The sequence below is a fragment of the Phasianus colchicus genome, chromosome 2 (assembly GCF_987193195.1).
Source record: "Phasianus colchicus chromosome 2, bPhaCol1.hap1.1, whole genome shotgun sequence".
Taxonomy (NCBI): Eukaryota; Metazoa; Chordata; class Aves; order Galliformes; family Phasianidae; genus Phasianus; species Phasianus colchicus.
The window spans coordinates 19662676-19682588 of record NC_143437.1 but is presented as its reverse complement, the minus strand read 5'-3'; the positions used below and the strand labels follow the sequence as shown (position 1 = coordinate 19682588).

At 33.7% G+C, this 19913-nt stretch overlaps 1 protein-coding gene across 3 annotated transcripts in view; it reads right to left on the bottom strand.

The window, feature by feature from the left end:
- The window catches only part of GPATCH2 (G-patch domain containing 2), a 106338-nt gene that overhangs the window by 27496 nt on the left and 58929 nt on the right, over window positions 1-19913 (bottom strand). For all 3 annotated transcript variants that reach the window (XM_090135025.1, XM_031595860.2, XM_090135024.1), the window contains exons 6-8: window positions 11041-11105; window positions 8875-8914; window positions 5554-5618 (exon numbers count right to left, since the gene is read on the bottom strand). In XM_090135025.1, coding sequence (XP_089991151.1) covers window positions 5554-5618; window positions 8875-8914; window positions 11041-11105 — 170 coding nt within the window. The remainder of the gene's footprint in view (window positions 1-5553; window positions 5619-8874; window positions 8915-11040; window positions 11106-19913) is intronic.

The following is a 19913-nucleotide window of genomic DNA, read 5'->3' as shown; positions in this document are numbered from 1 at the left end:
CTGAACAAGTGCTATACAAACATACAAATAGGGGCCTCCCTTCCAAACTGGGAAAGACTGAAATTCATATTGCTATCCAGAGGAAAAACACACTTTTGAAAAGCTCTCATCAGCTTTGGTGCTACTTTTCTTCTAGAAACTTTTGTTAAGAGAATACTACTAGTCATAATAAAGAAATAAATAAATCACAAACATACAGAATTGAGAGATGACACCTTTTTACCAACACAGGGCATAAATTTAATCAGGATAGAGAACAACTAAGGCAAAAAAGCGAAGAAGTTGCAGAAAACCCAGGGAAGTCATGATTAACATTCTTTTAACTGACACTCATTGTTATTTAGTATAATCTGACATTTCCTGACATAACATTTGAACTATTTCCATAGCCCTCTTCCATTAAGGTCTCTCATGTGGAGAAACCTGTATTTCAGCCTATGTTGTTTGCCATTGCAAGAGCATGCTGTATAGCCTCCTTGACAACTCAGAAGAGAACAGCAACAAGTGGCCATTGGAGGAATGGCACATAGTCTTCCTTCCTCATTACAGTAATGGCTAAGTAGATGCCTCTGCATCTATTTAAGCAAATATCAAGGTTCTATCTCAAGTTATGATCTACTTTGCAGCCACAAGAAGTGGATAACTACTTCATCCTAAGCTACATTGAAAAGATTGTTAGCACTGCATCAGCTACCTCGTTTAATCCTAAATTGAATAATTCTATACCACTGTGAAATCACTTCTGTAAGACTTTGTTCAAGCCAGGACTGAACTGTATAAGAACTACAAATAGGGTTTGTTTTTGTTTTTGTTTTTTTTTTCCTTTTAACGATCACTAGGGGAGCATTTGAGTGTGGAAAGCCAACATGGAGTTGTCAAGACCAACCAAAGAACTTGCATACAGCAGCAGTTTGGACACTCTTTTCAGTTTCTCCATCCATGCGTGTGCCATAAATTCTTACAATACAATAAGAAAAAATAAAGACGTAGATAAAATAAAGATAGATATTTAACGTGGGCACATTGTAAAAAGAAATAATGTACAAGACCATTATGTAAAGGAAACAATTATATGAGTTTAACTTATTTAAGTAGTAGTGGTTTCCCAATCTGAAATGCTGTTTCTAGACTACAGCATAAATAACTAGTTAACAGTGTTGACTGTATAATGAAAAGTAAAACTTTAACATACTTAAGCATTCTGGTTATTCTGTCAAATGAGAATATAGCAGCACTTCCTAGCTTTACAGGATATTGTAAAGACAAATACTTAAAAAATTAAGACATGCAAATAGTTATGTGACAGAGGTGCCCTAAATCCTTAGCAATATATTACTTGTTGAGAACAATGATTTTGTAGTAGCTCAGCAAAATATGGTTCTGCTCTGTCTCAATAGCCAGCCAAACGAATGTTCTCTGCACTGGGGAATCTTCCTTAGCTACAACTCCTTTTTCTAAAATTTTACAAAGGTGACTTAAGAAAATGCACTTCCCCTCATTCTGGGAGCACGCAAACAAAGAGCACATGCTCAGCTGTGGCAGCTCAGCTGCCAAGCAACAACTTGTTAACTTGCCATAACTCAATCATGTTCAATTGTTTGCCTGCAGCCTCAGGCTACAGACAGACATTTGGTCTGCTAACAACTGCACCAGATGAAGACATTACTATCCCAAGCTATTTGTTATCACACATCTGCTAGAGATTATCATCTCCACAGCTCTGCTGGGGGAAGAAATCATGTGAGCACTCCCTAAAATGGTTTGTACAAACCCAGCCAATTTAATTTAAATAGGTGAGTTGAGCTAACCAGGCTGGTTTTGCCCAAAGCGTATTAAAAAAATAAAAACAAAAAACCTACTCTACTGGCAAAAGACTAGCATAAAACAAGGAGCTGGGAGAATTAACACCTACAAGCAGTGTAGTGGGATTTGGGAGGAAATAGTTCCTGTCCTCATGCAAAGAGATAATATAAACAACTTTTTCAAGGCTATGTAGGAGGAATAAACACACAGCTTTAAACCAGAGATACGTAGCACTGTTTATATAATTTCAGTAATCAGTGACAGAAGAGTTTACTTATAAAGGTGACATAAATAAATACGTGTATTACAAATACACAAATACAGAAGATCACATGTTGAATTGTATCAGAATCATTTAAGTTATCCAGTACCTATGTTTTGTAGTGCAGAACTATCCCTTCCTAATATTTTGTTACTCAATACCTTTATTAACAGTTCTCAACAGTAATCCTTTGGAAGGAAGATCCTTCCAATAATAAAGCTTGCTATTAATTTGCATAAGATTAGCTTACATGTATTGATTTTGACAAAAGAAACCTAATACAAGCAATCTGCTATGGTAAATCTTACCCAGAAAGTATAAGCAATACTCCTCTATGGATAGAAAGTTTCAAACCACTGCAGTGTTTAGAACTCCACACCCTTCTCATGTATTTACCCAGTAAATTATTCCACAAGTCACCAATCTAACATAATGCAGGCCTTTACATCTGTCTACTTGCTGAGACAAGTGTGTTCAGTCACCCAAAAGGGGTAAGGAACAATCCAAGCAAGCAGCAAAAACATGCGTGTATACAACTGTCTTATATACATATAAAAAAAAAGAGTAAATGTTTTCAAGAATAGAAATAAAAAGATAAAGTCCACCACTAAAAATACAGTTGCATGAAAACTATATAAAGAAATAGATGGAGAAATTAAATCTTGCAGTACTGTTGTTATTCTACCACCACATTCAACAGCTGAACAGCAATACAGTTTAAAGTTACGATACTTACTTGTGTACTCATCCAAATTACATTCAATGCATCAATTAGTTTAAATAATCTAAAATACGAACTAATTATGTGTCAGTTTTAGAATGCTTCAGACTCTCAGGTGTGAGTAAACACCCGCTTTTAGCAAAAGAATGCAGATAACTGCATATGAACAGAGAACAGTACAATCAAACATTCACTTCAAGGATACTTAATTCTGAAAGGCTCTAAAATTTGTTCTGGTATTATCTGTTGGCACTTACATCTTGTAGTGGTGGGTTTTTTTTGTTATTTTCATAGCTGTTGTTTTTGGTTTTTTTCTTTGTTTTCTGTTCTAAAGCATCTGTGCATACACAAATGACAGATTTCTATTTTAATATTCCACATAATGAAATTGCATATTTATAATAAGGCTAGATCACTGTACATAATATGTGCTATTAAAATAGTAACTTTTATAAGCACTTTGTTAAGTAAAAATGTTTTCTCTGTATTGAGTGATGAAAGTAAGTTTAACCCTTACAGTAGAAACAACAATTTATGAGTTTTAACACAGGCAATCTTCAATATTAACCTTAAATAAATCTTACATTTCTTAGAATCATAGAATGCCTTGGGTTTGAATGAACCTTAAAGATCGTCTATTTCCAACTCTCAGCCATGGGCAGGGTTACCACCAACATCACATGACACTATGAATTTAATTTATAATAGAAGATCAGACAAACAGTCATGAATCGAATGAGGGTAGATACTATGAAAATATGATGACATCAAATATGTATTTGTCACATGCTGTTCCTATATATGTGAAGAAAAATCTATTTTGATGAGAACTGCTTTTGATTAAAAAAAGTGCAATGTTACAATAAAAAACACTAAAATTTGTAGGAAGAAAGTAGTCCCCATAACATTACTGGCCTAACAGAAAAAAGGCCTGCACATAGTGCAAATCAAATTCTTATTTGCAACAGTTAAGCTGCGGCAAGCCTGTTAAAATTTGTTCAAAGTACAGCTTACAAATACTTATTTGATATTCTTAGAATTGTCAGATTGTAAAAAAAAAAAATAATAATAATAACTACCATAGAAGTCCGAGAACTTATTTTCCATTCATTCTTAAGAACTGACAATGAAGGTTCTGCACTAGGCAGAGAAAACTTCCTCTTTTTTTTGCAAAACCACAAATAATTATTCTGAAATAACCCAATGACAACCCAGCACATGATCTTGCTATTTTTAAACATACTATAGAACCAGGGTATGTTATCATACTATTTCTATTTGCAGTAATAGTTTATGTAAGTCTTAGTTTAATAATATTCCACATATTTTAGAGAAAACAACAGTCTTCAGACCTGCACTGCTTTTATGCAATCCTGCCAAGTATTTGAAAATACAGTCTACCAACCTATTGCTGATTTGGACATGAAGAGGTTGAAGACCACTCCTTGTATTTAATGGCATTTAAAAAAAGTAAAAAAGTTACCTACAGAAGTGACTAGAATAATCATTTTGAGAGAACTTCACTGACCAGAAAAAAATAAACGTGAAAGTTAGATTCTGAATTCCTCAGACACTGTTCCAGGGTGCTAGGGCATAAAAATGGTCATTAAAGGACTTCAAATATAATCTGCTTCTTAACATCCACTTACTCTCAGTTTCATGTAAACAGCTTAATAGTGTATACTTATTATGAAAATTCTTATCTAACGTGGATTCAAACTAATACAATGTGATAAAAATATTTGCTAGAAGATGTATACAAAACTTTTTAGATATCTTTGCTCAAAAAATAAAAGGTGAAATAGGCAAAGCCATCATTTCTGACGATGAATGACCAGCATTTGCTTGACCAGCATTTTAAATATTGTCTAAGCAAAGTTTGAATACAATCACATAGATTCATGTTTAGTATGCATATTTTTGAAGGAAGTATTGATCTCACTTTCCAGTTATTCATCAAAGCAATTATTCAATAATGTGAAAAACTTGTTTCAGGATGATCACGTATGTACTACAACATAAATGCTTGAAAGACAGGTGTACTGTCTCACACAAACCCACAGTATTTTACAGTGATATAAATCCATGATAACTTTTAAAAATAATTTCAGGACATGATGTTTACACAACAACATTACAATTCTGAAAAGTACTGCGTACTTTCCCATAGTTTCTCAGTTTTGAAAAAATAATAGTTACAAGAATTCTTTTGTCAGACCAGATTGATTCAGCACGTAATTTACACAAAAACCCCTCTAGGAACAGACTTCTAGACTAAGGCCCATCAGTTCAGTATTTAACGTGTTATTTTGAGGGGGAGGAAACAAGCTGGAGGATAGAACTAGATATGTATGATTAGTTTTCACACTGAGACTCTTGTTGTTGAAACATGACTTAAGAACAATTGAACTGTTAAGGTATTTATGTTGACTTCTTGATTTCAAAAGTTTGCATGCATAATAGTTATTTCATACATTATCAACAATTAACTTAGATGCCAGAAGCATAAACCTTGCTTCGGTATCCATTTAATTCTCATGTTTATTAAAGAGATTGAGTTTATTAAGTGTAGTTGGATACAGAAACCGATAAAGTCTGTGCCAGCAAAGATTAGGTTATACAAAAGAGACTGTTTAAAGTAAATCACAAGCACAGAAAAACAATGAAAATACCCCAAGATATATATAAAATTTATATTAAAAATTGAGAATTAATAAATCAACAACTGCATTAACAGTTGTAAAGATGGCTGTTAACCCAAACTTACCTACTAGCTGTTTTTACAGAGCTGTTCTTCTTGTGTCCTCTGTCCGACCGGTTGTCTCGCAAGAGCTGAAGATATTCAGAAAATTGCTCAGAATAGTTTCACATGCAATGACTCTCTTGTCTTTTAGAAATGTTATTCTTTCCTGACTTTTGAGTAATCCTTCAATAATGTTTTCACCCTGGAGTCTGAAACTGATGGATGCCTAATAACATTTTATGGTAATAACTAAGAGTGCAAGATATATTCACAAACACACTCCTTATTATAAATTCCCAGTTAATTGAAAATGAAAAAATAAACATTCTAAAGGCACATTACAAAGCCAGTCACAGTGTTACATTTTACTTATCTCTAGACGTTTTCACAAGTTCCATACTTTCCATTTTTAAATTTTAAAATCAAAAGTGTTGGGGAGACTTAAATTATGAAAAAAATATATTCAGGTTGGTGCTTGTAGCTAAGCAAGTATGAAGCAGTTATAAATTTCTCTAAGCCCCAGGAATTTTGTGGTTTTTTTTTGTTTTTTTTTTGTTTTTGTATAATTTGAAAGCTGCAGAAGCAACAAAAACACATTATTAAAGCTTCACACAATAGTGGTGAAGCAGGGATAATGAAAGAGCTACTTAACTCTAGTAATTGTCTCAAGTTCTGGAACAAGCTTTGATTAACTCCTTTTTAGACAAACAACAGAAGACTTTTCGTTAGGATCATCTCCAAAGTTAAGAATTATATTTTCAGCATTTTGGTATTTGTCAAGATGGGTAAAGTGGCAGTTAATAGCAAAGAAATGCTGTTAAAAAGTTGTAGTAGTGAAGCCGAAACTCAACAGTATGTAAAAAATAGAAACATTTTTTAGAGCTAGTCATATATTGAATAAAGTATAGAATGAACTTAAAAGTCCACTGGAAATACTTGAATATTATGACTTGGTGAACTATACCTTCATCCTGTGTATGAGCATGAACTCAAAAAAATTACACCTACCTAAAAATTATGCTTAATTTTTCCCTAAATTTTTATTGCTTGCTTCTTACATGAAGACTGCTCCTTGTCATTTCAGTTATTAAATTTTCACATGCAGTGAATAAGCGTGCTTTTAATTTTAAAAGGCAATCAAAGGATGTGTAAAGAGATCTTATTCTGATACATTATTGCAAGTTAGTTTTTCCTTCCATTTTCTTAAGGTCAGCAAATCAGAGCACTTGCAAATCGCATTTAAATATGGCCACAATTCTTACCAGTATCATTATTATATAGTGTGTATTTATCTCATGATGAGATAAAGACAACATTTTTATCATTATCAATACTCAGGCTGAAAAGTAAACTGAAATCATATCTTATGAAAATACAGATCACCAGACAGATTTCAATTACCTTTTCTATTACCTATTTTCTACTGTAACAATTTTAATTTCAGGAATTAAACTAGAAAGTATTTAGCCTGCATAACCTACAGTTATACAGCATGGATCTTCACAACTTCAGCGATAATTCTTTAGACTCTCTCATTTCTTATATTGGTCAAAAAATGCCAACAAAAAAACCCAACAAAACCAAACATGATACCCCAGAAGCATGTCTTACTTGACACTAGCTTAACTTCAGAATTCATTAACAGTCTTAGTTAAGAACAGAGTGAACTTAAGATAATCTCTGAAACTGCAGCCCTTAGGAAATGCAAAATAAACGTGTAGAATTTAAAATTAATTCATAGCTACTGTTATCCGAAAAAAGATTATACTCTGAGACAACCAATATATTAAAAAAAACACTCAAAAATAATTACACAAATTCATTTTAATCTAGTAAATTTTGCTACTTACAGCATCAAAATTTCAGGAATAGGACAAGGATACCCCAAAGGGAATCTTTTATCATGATTAAGTCTGGATGAGGAGCTGCAAGATATGGTTTAATGCTTGTGGCAGCAATGCTAATGGGAGGACGGTCGTACTAGATGATCTTGCAGGTCGTTTCCAACCATACAATTCTATGATTCTATAAAATGAATCATGCTCATTTTTAAAATGCTGTTCTACTGTGATTCTTCTACTAAGAAACACATTTTGAAATGATATGAGTTAAAAGTGAATCATATAAAGCTGCCTGTTTAGATGTTAAGAGTCAGTCAGCTTAGTGTAAGATGTCAGAAGTTCTCAATTGATAGTTAAAACTGTTCTATGCACTTTTTTCCACTCCAACAGTTTTGAGCAGGTAAAATAGAGAGACTCAGCTTTGCTATGGAGTTCAAAAGAAGTGGGGGGCACAGGAAAAGAAACATGTTGATTTAAACTTTAACTTTCTAGAGTTACAAGTGGTCATGATGGATCACCCTATGATGAATCTTTCTAAAGATTCTACACATCTTATTTCTTTCTGATGTCTCAAATCTAGTCAAATTTGTAAGCACACAAGCAATCTGGTACAGATCTAATTACATCTACTGTGTTATAACAATTTTTACCAACTGAAAAGTGAACTACAGAACTGTTGTCTTAAACTTTGATGCATCACTGATTTATTCAGTTAGTTTTACTTCACATTTGATATTAAGTATACAAAACCAGATATATTTTCATAGTTGAAAGTTCTTGGACAGCATGTTCTCTTTGGATCTTATAACCGTCCATAAGGAAATGTATTCCTCCACGTCTGAAAACAAGCTAAAGAATTGTTATGACTCTAACCAAAAATAAACATGCTTTCACACTCTCCTGAGCACATTTCTAGGCTTGAGCATCTTAGGAACTATACCATAGAGGTAGTAGATACAGCTATAGTTTATCCTAACCAATATCTGTATTGCGGCACTCTTTGCTTGGCTGGATACAAGGGAAATTTAACAACTCTTTTTCTGCTACTGCCGTGGTCTTTTTAAACAATGAAATTAAGAAAAACTGAAATGAAAATCATCCTGCAGAAGCCTGCCAACTCTTGTCACTGTTAGGTTTCATTCACAAAAATCAGGAAATAAATTTTGTTTTGCTGCATTTTAAGAAAAAATAATATTTAGAGATTTTACGATTAACAAAATCTTTCCTCACTAAAACAAAAATGCAACAAAACAAGAGACTTTTTCCTTTAACTTGCCAAAACTCAAGGAAACTTAACTGAAATTAAGTTACTAACTCACAATTTTTAATTAAGGGATTTTTTTGAAAGGCGTTGCTGTTCATAAATTTTCTTGCAAGGAAATATGAAATTATACCTGCTTTGTCGATCATTTCTTTAAATATTAGCCTGCTGCCTTTGGCACAGAGGTAGTTAAATTCCTTAACACATCTCAAGTAAACTGGTTTTGATCAAAACAGTTCTTACCTGGCTATGTTCCTTCCTAGCCCCAGGGCTAAACCAATGGCTGTGGGAGAAGAAGAAAAGACAGGTTTAACAATATAACTAACAAAGCACATGCTGTCATATGACCAGCCTGTGCGTGCTTTTGGGTATTTTATTATCTGCCAGGAAAATACAGCCGTTGGCTACGCTTTATTTTAATGGGATATTTTTATTGAACTCTCGGTCTGCTACATTCTGAAAGAATACACTACAAATTTCACTTCTCAGTAGCCACTGGATTTATAGGTAATTATATTTTGTCAGAGAAGGTAAAATAATATAAAAATGATAATATTTTAATATACTATAATGCACATGCTATAAATAAAAGCAATCTGATATTTAATCCTGAAGTGTTATTTTTTAATGATTATAGCTGGAAAGATTTTTAAGTACTGTGGACTATTTGGTAATTGTTGCTGTATTACCTCACAAACTGAAGTCTGAGTTTGAATATAAAGTGAAATTCAAAGTCAGAAGAATTAGTGGGCTCATCTACATACAGGTACACAATTTTGACTATTGGTAGAGTTACTGCAATTATCTGCAATTATAACTGTTGCACTTTTTCTGAAGTTATTAACTACAATAGTTTATCTCCACTTTTTCTGCACAGCACACTGGAGCACCTACATAATGATGCTAAAATGTTAAGTTTAACTACTATACTTTGAGAGGAAGCAAAGTCCATGGTACTGTCTGAGCAATGAAGGATGCTCTAAAAGTAATGCCCCTGATTTTATTATGTTGTATCACAACATCAGATACAGATGGTGGTGGTACTGAAGTAGAGGTTGAACCATCCCACAAATATTTTTATTGCCATGTGACTGATGGCAGTAGAGGGGCACTCTGATACAATGGCAGTTGACATGCAAGCGCATATGAAGTAAAGGTGCATTGCTAAGTTCTTCCATGTGCAAAAAAAGCATTCATCAATGCTTGCTGAACAATGATGAAGACCAAACAGTGTACGTGAGCTCAGTGAGTGGTATGTTTCAGCAGTGGTGACAGCAACAGTAAGTCACCTCCACTGGTGCAGGTATTGATGAGTGCAGCATGCAGGGTTTTGTTTATTACTGGCAAATGTGAAAAGCTAATGACAGTGAAAATATTGAACACCAATGGATTGTAGCCATGAATTTGTACTACCACATAACGTTATTGTGCTCTCTGAATCTGTTACGTCTGTGGAAATTAATGGGAGGTATTACTTTCAGAGCAACATACATAAATTCTTAAGTCCCAAATCTGAAAGCTCTTTGCTGATGATCAGTCCATCTTCTCATTCCCATATAATAAGGACTTATCATACAGTACCAGTTCTACCTGAAACCTATGTACTGCTAATCCTTTTTCTACTTTCCCAGATAATTAAAGCATAAGTGTGAAATTTATAAAAAAATGAAATGACAGCAAGAAACTTACAAGTTTACTTCGAAATATAAATTAGTAGACATTACTATAAGCTGGACAGGAAAAGTGTTAAACAGCTGCACTGAACAATACAACTTTCAAATGTATGATTTAGAAATTATCGAAAAGTTACCTTATTGTTGTAATCACTCAAAAGAGATTAAGAAAGAATACAACTAATGTTGTCAGCTGGACAGAACAGCAGTTCACATTAATTGCACACTGGAGTAGCTAAATAAGCTGAATGACATTCTTTATTTGTGTGTGTCCAAACAATTAATGTATTTTCATAAAAAATCATGATAATCTTTTTTCCTCACCTGACACATAACATTTAAGATTCAAGAAAGTGATGCTTTTTTATTTTCAATTATTCAAACGAGGCATTTCTGAAATTTACTTTTGAAAAAAAACACAGCACGTCTTTTTAAACATCCTGTTCCATTTGATATCTATTCTATTTTAGAGCACTAAAGAGTGTTGCTTTTTAGAAGAGCATACTCTTAGCAGGTTAATAAAAATACATTTACAAAGTATTGAACTGCATGTTTCATTAAGAAACATAAAATGAATTACAGAGGATTATAAATGTTACTATTAAATAAATAACATTATGTAGCTGAGCCGAGGTTCCCTTATCACATTTGTACAGTTGCAAAACGTGGCTTTAGGGAAGAGGTACTACTGTAACACAAACAAAAAAATATTTCTAAGTCCAGTACTGATACTCACTCATGGTGAAGAGAATCCTGGGACAAGTGAATTGTCTTCCTGCTACCACCTGGTCCCGGAGTTATCTATGGTAGAAAAGTGAGAAAAAATATTTTCTTTGAATTATGGAGCAGAATATGAACACAGAGACTGTTTATTAAGGAAGCATATTGCACGTACTGAATGTTGTATCTAGTGTACTGTCTCAATTTTGAAAATGCAATTAGCAATATCTGCATTTTTAAATTAAAAACTGAGTGCAAAAGGTACTGTACAGGGTTTACTAAAATCCAATTCTGATTGGATGTTAGACATTTATAGATATCTGGAGCCCACATTACTTTTTGAAAGTCCGTGAAGTGCTCACTCTGAAAAACTGAAAGTTAGATGGTTAGAAAACCACATTCAACATACAAAAAAAAAAAAAGAAAAATCTACTCAGCCTTTGAAACCCTGACACACACATCTTGAAACTCAAGTTGATGAAAGAAAAAAAAATAAAGAAAATGATTTTTACTAAACTATGTTGTACAGTTTTTGTCTAGCCCTTTACATGCACTGAAATAAAAATGACTTAATAGACTTAAATTAAGAGTAATCATAAGAAATCATGACAGCACAGGTAGAATTTTCCTGTAACGTGCAGATGATAATATTCTGGTACTATTCAAATATGCAATCAGCTTTATTTTTATAATCTTCTTAATAGAACTAATTTGTCTGAACACGTAGACAGGCAAAAGAAGAATTAGGGACCACCCAATGAAACTGATGCTTGGAAAAAACAAAGCAAAAGGCAAACAATTCCTGCTGGAGGGAATGCAGGAACTGACTTTTAGTTCATTGGAGTTAGCTCTGCAGTCAGATGTGGGAAAGAAGTCAGACATCGTCAGTTTTGAAAGGAGGCAACAAAATTCACCAATAATATGCTTGTGTGGCTCAGACTTGCCGAAAGAAAATAAGCATAAGGTTCACAAATAAAAACAGCCTATGATTTATTTAAGGAACAATGTGTTCAACTTTTAAAGAAAAACATCTCATCTTATCATAGAGAAAAACCATGGCAGTTGGAGCTCCAAAATCTAGAAAACTTTGAAAGAACACTTACGAAGTAATTTGGAAGCCCCAAGATTTAAGTACTTGACACTACTCTGATTCTTTGACCTTAAAAGTAACAAGGGGCCTAAAAAAGGGACCCCTGAAATTAGTCACTCTTCTGGCTGGTGCTGCTTGAAAAGAAAGTACTGCAGAAAAATCTTCGCATGCATTAAAAGCCCCAGACAAAATGAGGGTGACTACATCATTTTACTATCTCAAGGATTCTCTTCAGCACAGAACACACATGCAGAACAGCACACCTAGTCCTTTATTAGCTTTTGCAGTTTACTGTTTTACGAGAGTTACTGATGCTGTACGTAACCACATGACAGCAGTAAATCAGTGACCAAAGTTTAGACAACTTTTACACTGTTATTCATCTATTAATTGAGAGCAAGAAACACCAGTTCACAAAGACAGACCTAAAAATACGATCAAATACTTAAATATATAATTTCTAAATGTTAAGGTTAATAACTAAGCTGTTACTTTAACAAAATAGGTAAACATGTTGCTCGGCTCTCAAGAGTTACATCCTGCATTAATCTCAAAATGAAGTTTTCATGCTATTCCAGTGGGTACCCCTGGAATATAGTAATCCATTTTCTACACTATGGCTATAAGAAAAGCCGACTGTGCCTATGTCATGCTTTGTTAGAGGTTCATGATCACATTATCTCATGGTGGACCTGACACTTTTATTCAGTTTACAGTATGTTCTGTGTACAGGCAACTTATTTCCTTTGCCAGGGCTGCTGACAACCTTTTCCACACTATATTAATCTTGTTTATAGACTTTATCTTGGTACAAATATCAGAAAACTGAACTTTTTATCTCAGGGAGAAAATAAACAACATGTTGACAGAAGCAAAAGCTATTTTCTGGACTAAAATTGGTTGTTTACCCACAGCCGTACTTATGGAAACAAGTTTAAGTTTCCAGCTTACTCAAAATACATAATCTGGAATTTAATAAGCATTGAAAATCCAAGAAAAAGCACTTGACGGATTTTCAGTTTTAAAATAATATATAAAAGACAAATACATTTTTCCATTAATTTATATGAGCATATGAGCTACCTGAACAGATACAACTGACCACAAAGTCCACCACTTCAGTTTTTCTTACATAACCTAGAAAGCTTCAATTTTACTGAGCACACACACAATATTTAATAAAATTAAAATCATAATGCATAATTACAGATCTTTGTATAAAACTGAATGGTGATGACTATAATATTCATGATGGGTAACGCAAAGAAATTCATCTTTGCAAAACTGCCATCTAGGGCAAAAAAAGCTATGGCTTATCTTAACCTGCTAAATCACTCTTAGCAAAATCAATTGCAATGTTTATACACAGGGAAACAAACAACCACTTAATTGTTCAGATTCTTTATTTATGTAGAAAAATTGCATAGTTTTCTAGAGTTGGTTTAGAAGTCCTAGTGCACAAAAAGGAGGTGAATTAAGTTCTAGTGTTCCACTGGTAAATGAAAACCAAACAGAACTGAAGGTTTACAAAAGATTTCTTTTTATTTTTTCCCCACTCACAAAATTGCCTGGACAGCCTGATCTGGTGGATGGCAACCCCGTCCACAGCAGAGGGTTGGAACAGGATGGACTTTTAAGGTCCCTTCCAACCCAAACCATTCTGTGATTCCACAACTTTATTTTTTGCAATACAGCGTATAGAAGGGGTTAGGGCCTGAATGTACACACACACACACGGGAATCATAATTACTGTGATGGCAGTAAGTAGATTGACCAGAGTGTTGTTTTAAACTTAAAATTCACCAACAGAATGCTTCTGGTCAATTCTTCTACAGTATTAAAGATCTTCACTCCATGCACAAGACTGTTAGCTTTTAAACACTCATATGTTAAATTAACAGTAAGTATAGAGTATCACAGAGCTGATGCACAATAATCTCTCAAGCTTCTTCCCAGTGTATTGAATAGTCTGCATTTCTCCAAGCCCTATTATAACTGAGCACACTCAAAGGAAATTAGGTAGCTGTAACTAATACAAAAAGTAGAAGTATTTCTATTTCCCTCCAAATAAGAACAGCAGCTTTTAAAAAAGACATAACAAATGACTAGGAATAATGTCTTAAAGAATGAAGGACAAAACTGATTTTCAATAATACAAAAGAAATATCACGGGTCTTCACACAGCTCAATTGTGTTGCACAATCTGCATTGTGGCTCAGATGTGTAAAGCAGCAAAATATGATGTGTAAAGGGAAAGTAGGACTGACCTACTGGTTCTATTAAGCCTTCATGAAGACATGGTCCATTAGCAGAATACCTAGATCTATGCCAGTTTCTTGCTACTCTATAATTATTTAAAATCAAACTTTTACTAACAAAGCATTGCAAAACTCAATGGATCATTGCCATTATGCTTGTGAAACATAAGCAAATGATCGGAAAGAAAAATCTCAAGAAAAATAAGGCAGAAGACTCGGACTTCAACATTAGTTAACACTTATCTCCCAGTACATCTCACCATTTTTTCTTCATAAAACAAACAAACAAGCTCCCATGCATCCTAGATAGAATGAGAATCAGAATGTTTCTAGGAGTCAAAGAAAATGTGCAAGTTCACCTATCTCGTGTGAGTTTCACACTCTAAGTTTTCTCTACATTTCTTTTTTACACAACTAATAAAATACATCTCTCTCTATTCATGCTTGGTTTTCAATCGAATGATTAATGGAAAAACAAAAAGAAAGGAGAGATTTAAAAAACAAGTCCAATATTCAACATCATTTCTTCAAAGAAAGGAAATTTAAATCACATACAAAAGCAATAGAGAGAACTTCGTTGTAAACCTACGCTTTATGCTTTTACACAGCTTTTTCTGAGCTTTTTTTTTTTTTTTTTTTTTTTAATATAAGACTTGCATTTGAAATTAACTGATTATAAAATTAAAAAAAATTTACACTCTCTTTGAAAGAGTTCACTCCAAAAGCAGCCTGGAGCTCTGCAAAAAGAAGACTGACACTATCAAGGATTAAGAATAGACTTCAGAAGAAAACATAAAAACTTTTTTCTTTAATTTAAACCAGCTCGTGGTATGAGACACATATAAGCTTCAGGACTGCATAAACACCATATAGTATCACAATGTCAATTTTATACATTGGGAAAAGAAAAGTCTTTAGGATAGCCGCCTGAAAAGTATTAAGTACGACAACAAAACATTGCCAACATTTTTTTAAAAAACATCTGGAATTCAACTAATTATATTTAAATTAAAACAAACTTCCCTTAATAGAAAAAGCTACCACTAAAATGTTGAGGTTCATATTGTGTATAAAAAATATTTATTACATTTCAGCTATCTATAGATAAAACTTATTCTAGGGTGAAGTCATCTTCACTAAGACAACAGGATTTTGACTTCAGTAGTGCAAGGACTTGATCCTTATTAGTTACGAATGATCTAAAATGCTGAAACAATGAGTTTTATGTAAAACTCTTATTAGTTAGTGAAGTTACCTGTATGGTGATATAGAGAGAAGAAAAGAGCAGAGCACAGTGATTAGGACAGTAGCCTCAGCCTGTGAGATTGGATTCAATTCCTCCATATGCTACACGCTTGCTTTTTTGACCTTTGGTTAGTTTTTACTTCAGCTCAGTTCCTCATTTGGGAGAAATAACAAAAGCATATAAACGAAATCTTCCCCTCTCCCTCCCCCCCCAGAAATCTAAATTGTGGTAGTTTCTCCTTACTTCATGGGAGTAAAGTAATATAGTGACAGTAAAAATTGTACCAACAAAAGATATTTTAAAAGTGTATTTGCTTTAAGACTGCTTGAAGTACACTACTGAAGGTGATTTTTATTCTTAATATGATAAGACCTATTAGATAAAACAAAAAAGTCAATATTAAACACACACAAACAGAACTACTCATAAGCAGAACCCCTTTCAGGTACAAGTCATGTTATGACAGCTCATGGCAGTATAAGCTTACTCAGAGCGAATTAGAAAACTCAAGCACACAACAAAACCCTATTTTCAAATCACCGTCCAGCTTCAGGAGCAAGCTATGAGTGGCCTCTACTGGCTGACCAAAAGCTATATAAGTCACTAAGCTTTTAGTATGAGTTACAGCCATGGTATCAAGTGTGTGAAGAAATGCTAGCAGAATTTGCTCATCAGTGCCAGGTAATTGACCTATATTCACCTAAATGACTAAAAATAAAAGGCAAGTCATGCATAGATAGGCAGCAGGAAAAAAGAATACATGCAGTCTTAGTGCTCTTATGATTTTTCAAATTAAGTACTGTAAATATAAGCATGCAAAAGTTTGTTTTCCCAAAATTGATAATAGAATTCAGCAGAATATACTGTCTGCTATAAAGTTGAAAATAAACACAAAAATGAAGTTGTGTATAATTTATTTTCCTTATATAAAAGATGATTAACTACTCCAATTATGATATCACTAATTTCGTTTAGATGTGCAATTAGAAATCAGTTGTACCATCTGAGATGACACGACAGCAGAGACTACAAAACTCCTTTCAGAAATATGCAATAGATTTGGCCTTTTCCTTATTTATAAACTTAAAATACAACATTAAAAAAACAAATAAACAAAACCCCAACAACCCTAGAAGTATGAAAGTGCATCTACTCTCACGCAGCATTGTCACAAAATTTCATCAGCAACGTAAAAATTATACTATCATTAAGAAAAAGAAATATTGATTTTTTTCTGGTTGCTGTTTTGACCAAAAACAAAACAACAATTGTGACCAACACAACAGGAAAGAATACAGGCAGTAAAAAACATTCACTAGGCTATCAGTCAATATCAGTGTTCCAAAGAAAAACTAGTATGTAATTTGATTTAAAATACAAACACCAAAAAAAAAAAAAAGCAGCTTGATAAGGAATTCAGTTTTTTCCTTCATCTTTCTTCTCTGCAGGAATATGGACTTGATTTGCCATCTTTCCCCATTTTCACTGCACCCAGCCTTGAGGTACTATTGTCAAACATAAGTCACTATTCAAGCCAAAAGGTGACTGCCTTTATAAGCAACAGCACTGTGCTCACACGTGGCAATGTATATTTCCAGCTCTCGTTCTGAATTGTACCCCATTTCAGAATTCTACCTCATTTCAGAATTCAGTCCTATTATCTTGACTGCTCAAAATGGTTCACAGGGATATCTGGCTGACATATGAGATAACCCTCCATCTCGCCAGACACCACTGGGATATGACATGCTGACCTACAGTAAGCCCTAATGATTAGCCTGAAACACAAACCATACAAATGGAACTTCTAGCTAAATAATTTGTTTTAAGGTCTTTTCATTTTACTTGTTCATTAAAACTCAATTCTGTCATCAGTTCCATTAACCTGCACAGCAATGAATATATTTAGACATGCTGATGTTAGATTTCAGATATTATCAAAAAATAGATTAAAATATTCTGACTAATATACAAACTGCAAGTAACATCATCTCTGTTTCAGAAGAGAATAGATTTTAGTGAAATTTATTACAACTAAATGAAAAACAAATGGCCTATCACTGGAACTGAACAGAAAGTCCCACTGCCCTTAGCACACATTGTTATCTTACAGTAAAATAATTCAGTTGCTTTCTTCCTTTTGTATAGTTTCTACATCACTGTACTTCCAATAGCTGAGAAAGTGGTTAAGACTAGCAGTCAGAGAGGTAGATCAAACTGAACTGCAGGGATAACTCACCTTCATCTTTCTGCTGCAGAAGGGTTTCTTATTTTAGTACCTCAGTTCTGCACAGCCTGAAAGTCTTGATCTAGTCAAGCTTCATTCCAGAATTATTATTATTATTTTTTAATGTGGTGTTCAATGAGTTATATTACAGATTACAAAAGCCAAACAAACTGATCAGTTTTCAGGACAACAAACTAATAGAAAAATGGGATAGTAAAGAATGTTGATTGCAGCATACTTAATTTCCTACATGAAGAAAAAAATCCAGGTATTGGAAAATTTTGATTTATATTTTGATAAGACTGGAATAAAATAACATTCCAAATGTATACAGATTGATAAACAACAACAGTTACGAAATTTACACATTTGAACATTCACCTTTTAGATTATGTCGTAATAGAAGAATTAGTGCCCACAAACTATTCTCTATTTCAGGTCAAGGTTGCTCCCACAAGTAATAAAATGGTGGGGAAAAGGTTTTAGAAGAGTCTCAGACACAAACTTGGCTAGTTTCATTGTTGACTTCCGTTCATGGATGACAGGGCTTTTTCAAGCTTGCCTGTCTGTATCTAACTGTTCTACCCTGCAAGCTTGCATGATTGGCCAGTTTTATAAATTTCTCTGTATTAGCCACTTTCTCTGCCATCTGAACTTGTAACATATAACTGTTGTCTCCAATAGTTAATGCCAGACAACAGGAGAAGCAAGTGGGAAGCTCAGAAATCAACATTTCATTGAGCACTTTTAAGGTCAAGCTAAATTCAGGCTTAAAATATCCTATTTTCTCCTAAGCAAAATGATGTAGAAATAAAATAAGTTTAAAATATATCACAATAAACATACATTTTCTTAGTAAGATACTCTCACGCTTTTCCATCGTCTTGTCTTCAAATATCAAACGTAAATAATTCATGAGTTCCATTATAGAAGAAATGGAAACAAGTAGGTTCTAATAGGGGTGTGTGAGAAATCAAAAGTGGGAATTCTACTCATACATTTTAAAAGAGATGGTCAAGCATGTTAGAGTTAATAGTGGTCCCACATCAGGATATCAACATTGAGATAAAGTAGTGTTGCACTTCAACATTTTGAACATAATGCAGATACCAAAGATGTATTGTACCAAAAGCTCATGAATGTATTCTGCTAAGTCATCAACCACTAACTTAGATTTAAAGAATAAACTGTACTTATCTTGCTGTCAAATCTCTCTTTATCAGTATGAATCTTTCAAAGTTCTCTTTGTATGACATTAAACCCTACATAAAGGAAAACTACAGTAGACTCTTATAAGACCTAATAGACCTTTACCTTGGGGGGTTGGACTCAATCTCTAGAGCTCCTTTCCAACCCTTACAATTCTGTGATTCTGAGATATTAATTTAAACTTGTAATACAAAAAAGCTAATTCATAAAATGGCAAAACCTGTCTTCTAGAAATAGAATGTTGCTTGTGTCTGCTACCCATTAATCTAGCAAGATGACACATCACTGTTGTTTTGTTTGGTGTTTTCTGATTATTAAAATGAATATAAAAGTCTCATGGTTTTCATGGCACACTATGTATCTGCTTGGTAGTTCCAAGGTGTTTTGTCAAACAATGGATGTTTGATATTCTCTGCTTTGTTTGAGGCTCAAAGACATCCTACTGGTTGTGTAAATAACACAGCTTGCTCAATACAGTGCTTGTCCTTCAAGTTGGTTGTGGTGTGTTTCCAGGCACAGCTTACCAAGTGAGTTATTAAATTTGCATTTCATTTGCTGCCAATTCCCATCTGTGGTATTTGCTTACTAAAGTTTCAGCAGTAGCACTGCTGTACATATATCTCCTGACAGGTTTAAATTGTATAGGTGTCAGATATTAGAAACAGGTTTAAAAAGATGTTACAAAAAAGAATTTAAGACACTATACTGACATGGACCTATGTTATGTGCAAATACGGCAAGGATATTAGGGTAATAATAAGCACAGTGAACAAAAACTGCAGAAATTACTAAGGGGGTACTGAATATATATGTAGAAAGAACAGCATAAAACTAGTCAGAAATGAGGACAAAAGAGGG